This window comes from Morone saxatilis, unplaced genomic scaffold (genome assembly GCF_004916995.1).
Source record: "Morone saxatilis isolate NCDOM2014 unplaced genomic scaffold, NCSU_SB_2.0 Contig22, whole genome shotgun sequence".
NCBI classification, from domain to species: domain Eukaryota; kingdom Metazoa; phylum Chordata; class Actinopteri; family Moronidae; genus Morone; species Morone saxatilis.
In genome coordinates this window covers 15,510,411-15,514,118 of record NW_023339785.1, presented here as the reverse complement: position 1 = coordinate 15,514,118, position 3,708 = coordinate 15,510,411, and the positions used below count along the sequence as shown (strand labels likewise).

Genomic DNA, 3,708 nt, shown 5'->3' with positions numbered 1-3,708 from the left:
CTTGGATGACTGACAGCCTAACACTGACAGTGACATTGCCCTCAGGGTTTTCAGCAACGCATTCATAGATGCTCTCATCACGTGGCGCTCGGAGTGGCTGGATTCTGAGTACGGAGCCGGCACCTTCATCAAACTCAATGACCTGTAGGATAGAGAGTCATAAGGTTAGGTTAGAAGGATGTGTGGATACTAATAGCAATATGAATAATAGTTTAGAATTTTAGCTAGTGTAGGTAGTGTTTGTTTTTATTAGTTGTTTTTTTTTTGCCTTTATGTTTATATTTAAATGAGCCCTTTATATCTACAGAAGAAGCTCTTTCACCTGCCATGTTGAACCGTCACGTTTCTACAGTGGCCCAGAATGGACAAACCAGGCACTGGCTTTTACTTAAATAAAATTGTTACCCTCTGACCGACTGTGCTCACTGTTTTAAAATACCACTGTTTACTGCTCTCCCCCGACGTAAAAGAACCTTTTAATCGTTATCTTAATTTTAATCTTGGTAGTTTTAAGAGGTCCTAGGTGGCGTTGTCGGCCCCCGCGTTTTAATGTGATCCACCCCTTGCACGGCCTTTAGTACAGTGACAATAAAGTTGCCCTCCTCTCCATGAGAGTGCAGCAGTGCTCACTGACCTACCTCAAAACGCTGGGAGCTGATCTTCATGCCTTTCTTCATCCAGCTAACCCTCGGCTTGGGGTTCCCCATCGCCTGGCACACAAATGAGATCACGCCCCCTGAGACACCAATCTGATTGACAGGAGCTTTAGTGAACTGTGGGAGTGCTAGTACAGACAGAGAGAGGGAGAAAGACATTATCACACACAAAGCCCAAACTTGTCTTGACTTTCTTGCCTGTTGTTGAGTTGATTTCCCACATCTTTTAAATCTGACAGTGACATTGATTTCACCAATGTACCGATCCAAGTCCAGCCTTTCTATTTTTGTGTTCATTGAGCAGAAGATTCACCGAAACAATGTTTCACTGAAGCTTGTATGAGAAAGTTAAAGAGGTAAACAAAGTACTAAGGACAACAGTGATTTGTATGAAGTACATCGGTGTGTTGCTGCTTTGACTGAAGAATGATTGAAGTGGTTCAGTGTATAATTTTGTTGTATAATTAAAAAGGAGAGAATGGGTTGTCTCCAGGAATTTAACTGGTTTAGAGCGGCAAGGTGTGGGGTTGTTGTTCCCGCTAAAGAACACGGATACAGATGTCCTGTTTGGTTGATTTATTTGGCTGTGGTCTGTAATAATACAAAATAATAATCGGTACAGACAGTATAATGTTAATCTCACTTTATGGCATTTACACACAGCAATAAACCAGGGAGATAGAGGTGAATGTTGAGAAAAGGCGAAGGAGATTACAGTATATCCGCCGGAGAACAGCACACGTGTGGTGCATTCAATAGCGTCGGAACGGCTATGATACGTTCAAGAACGTGGGACATATAGAAACTTACAGAGAACAGGCTATTACTGAATGGCAACTTAGCCTTCAATAACAATTTACAATACATTGACAATGTGGGCTTTCTAACAATAATGCTAGTTTCAAAAAGGATTGTTGTTGTTAAATTAAATTATTAATCCCCATAGGAAAATTAATTCTAGCCATTTGTCTGTACAGAGGACAGATAAAGAGCACTGTCATGTGGTGCACCTGAGGCTCAGCAAAACCAATGAGCTTGTGGTGGACTACAAGAGAAACATCCTGGTTATCCAAGGAGTTGAAGTGAAGAGAGTGCGCTAATCAATAAAAAACAGAACTTTTACAAAATTTACTCAACTGACCTTGTTATGCGTTGCTGTTCGAGTCCTGATGTATGTCTGTTAGTATGTCAGTGAGACATACACACAAACGCACAGACAGAGTGGGCTTGCTGCAGCTGAGACCACAGTTTGCAAACAGGAAGTTATTCTTATGTAACTGAGAATTACACAGGCCTTTGAGCAGTGGTGGAATTAAAGTACGTAAAAAAAACACCAGAAAAGGTTTCAGCTTGTTTCAGCATCGTAGATTAATGTCAGTCAGTTGTACATTTTATATTATATTTAATGATAGATTCTGCTAAAGAACAGTTTTGAGGTACTTGTACTTTCCATTTTATGCCACTTATGTGTTCTTTACCTCACTATATTTATTTTACAGTTATACTTCAGTTATAGTTACTTTTCTGAAAAATATTTTACATAACTACAATATAAAATACATTTAGAAAATATGCATTGACATAGATGAAACAAACCAGGATTCTGCAAATATGTTTAATTAGTTAAAACCTGCTACTCATCAGTTACAATCCATAATACTATGTTATAGGCTAAATGATAATATATTCAACCATGGGGCCATACAATGTGGTGAGTAGTTTTAATTTTATTCCTCTAATAATAAACCTAATATAAGAAGTTTTTTTGCAAGGAGTTATGAAACAGTCTCAATTTAATACTGATGCCTTTATATGACCTACATAAAACCATCATTGAGAAAATTGGCTTTTTCTATAAAGTTATTCTTAATGCCTTCCACCAGGTATATTTTGGTGGGATTCCCCTTGAAATCATTAAAACAGGGTGGGGGACTTTACCGCCATTGTCCCTGCCCCTGACTAAAAAACTGTTCAAGTTTAGCTACTGAAGTATATTTCTTCTGTAAAACACTCTGTGTTTAAGTCAATTCAACCTCATCCAGACATTGCAAAGTGTTTTTTTTTTTCAAATCAGCCGGATTTCATTTTTAAATTCTAGTAAAGTTTCTTAAGTTTCCGAAGATAACACGTAATGTGTTATGATGTGTTTTTTGGAAATGTGTATGAAATAATGAAAGAAGATTCAGACTATTTGATGTTTAATGAACAAATGAATATGAAATATTTTTCTGGGTTTGAAAATTGTTGGAAACAAAAACAAAAATGAAACGGAGGTCTAGCACTTTTGGACATGTTAATGCAGAAATTTTACATAATAAAGGAACTTTCAGGAATTATGCAAAAACAATTGTTAAACTTTAGTTATTGAATAATTTATAATTATGATTGAGATTAAGATTCCACATTAACTTTATTAAGTGAGTTTGCCCCCCTCTTTTTTAGGTACAGTAATCGAGTGAGAGTGAAGTAAATAGCATCTTTCAGATTTTTGGTTTACTCATAATCATTAATTTTATGTACTCATATATTTTATGTATCTGCTATTTGTATCCCGGTTTCAATTTCAGTTTTGAAAAAAACAGCTGAATTTACTGTCATGTGTAAATTGTACCACCGAAAGCCATCACTTAAAATACACCAGAGAACGCGTTCAGATTGTTTCAGCGTCATAGATCTATGGCAGCCAATTGAAGATCAAAGTAAAGAAAATATATGTTATACACCTACTTAATTATATTAAGACCATTTATGTGTCATGGTTCTTTTATGAATTTGGTTCCAATGTGCATCAGTGATAAGCTGTAAAATACATAAATATGATGTTAGACCTTATTTTTTTTAAAACTTCATCCTACAGGTTCATAAGATGTGTAAAATTAAACAAATTAAACATCTCACCATGAGAGACTCCGAGTATCATCAGCAACAGTCCAATTACAGCCTCCATGTCTCCTCGGTGTTCAGCCTCAGTTGAGTCAGTCAGCAGTTCTCAGTAGAGAGACAAACCTCCATACTTTATTTATAATCTAACATGCACATCTTACACCAAGCT

General features: G+C 36.6%; 1 protein-coding gene across 1 annotated transcript; it reads right to left on the bottom strand.

Moving 5' to 3' along the window:
- Positions 1–3,708, bottom strand: LOC118333818 (receptor-type tyrosine-protein phosphatase S-like; the record flags this gene model as incomplete). The annotated part of the gene is given in 3 exon segments (XM_035669606.1): positions 1–142; positions 639–784; positions 3,555–3,708. Coding segments are annotated over 3 exon segments (337 nt in total), but the record flags the coding sequence as incomplete, so codon positions are not given.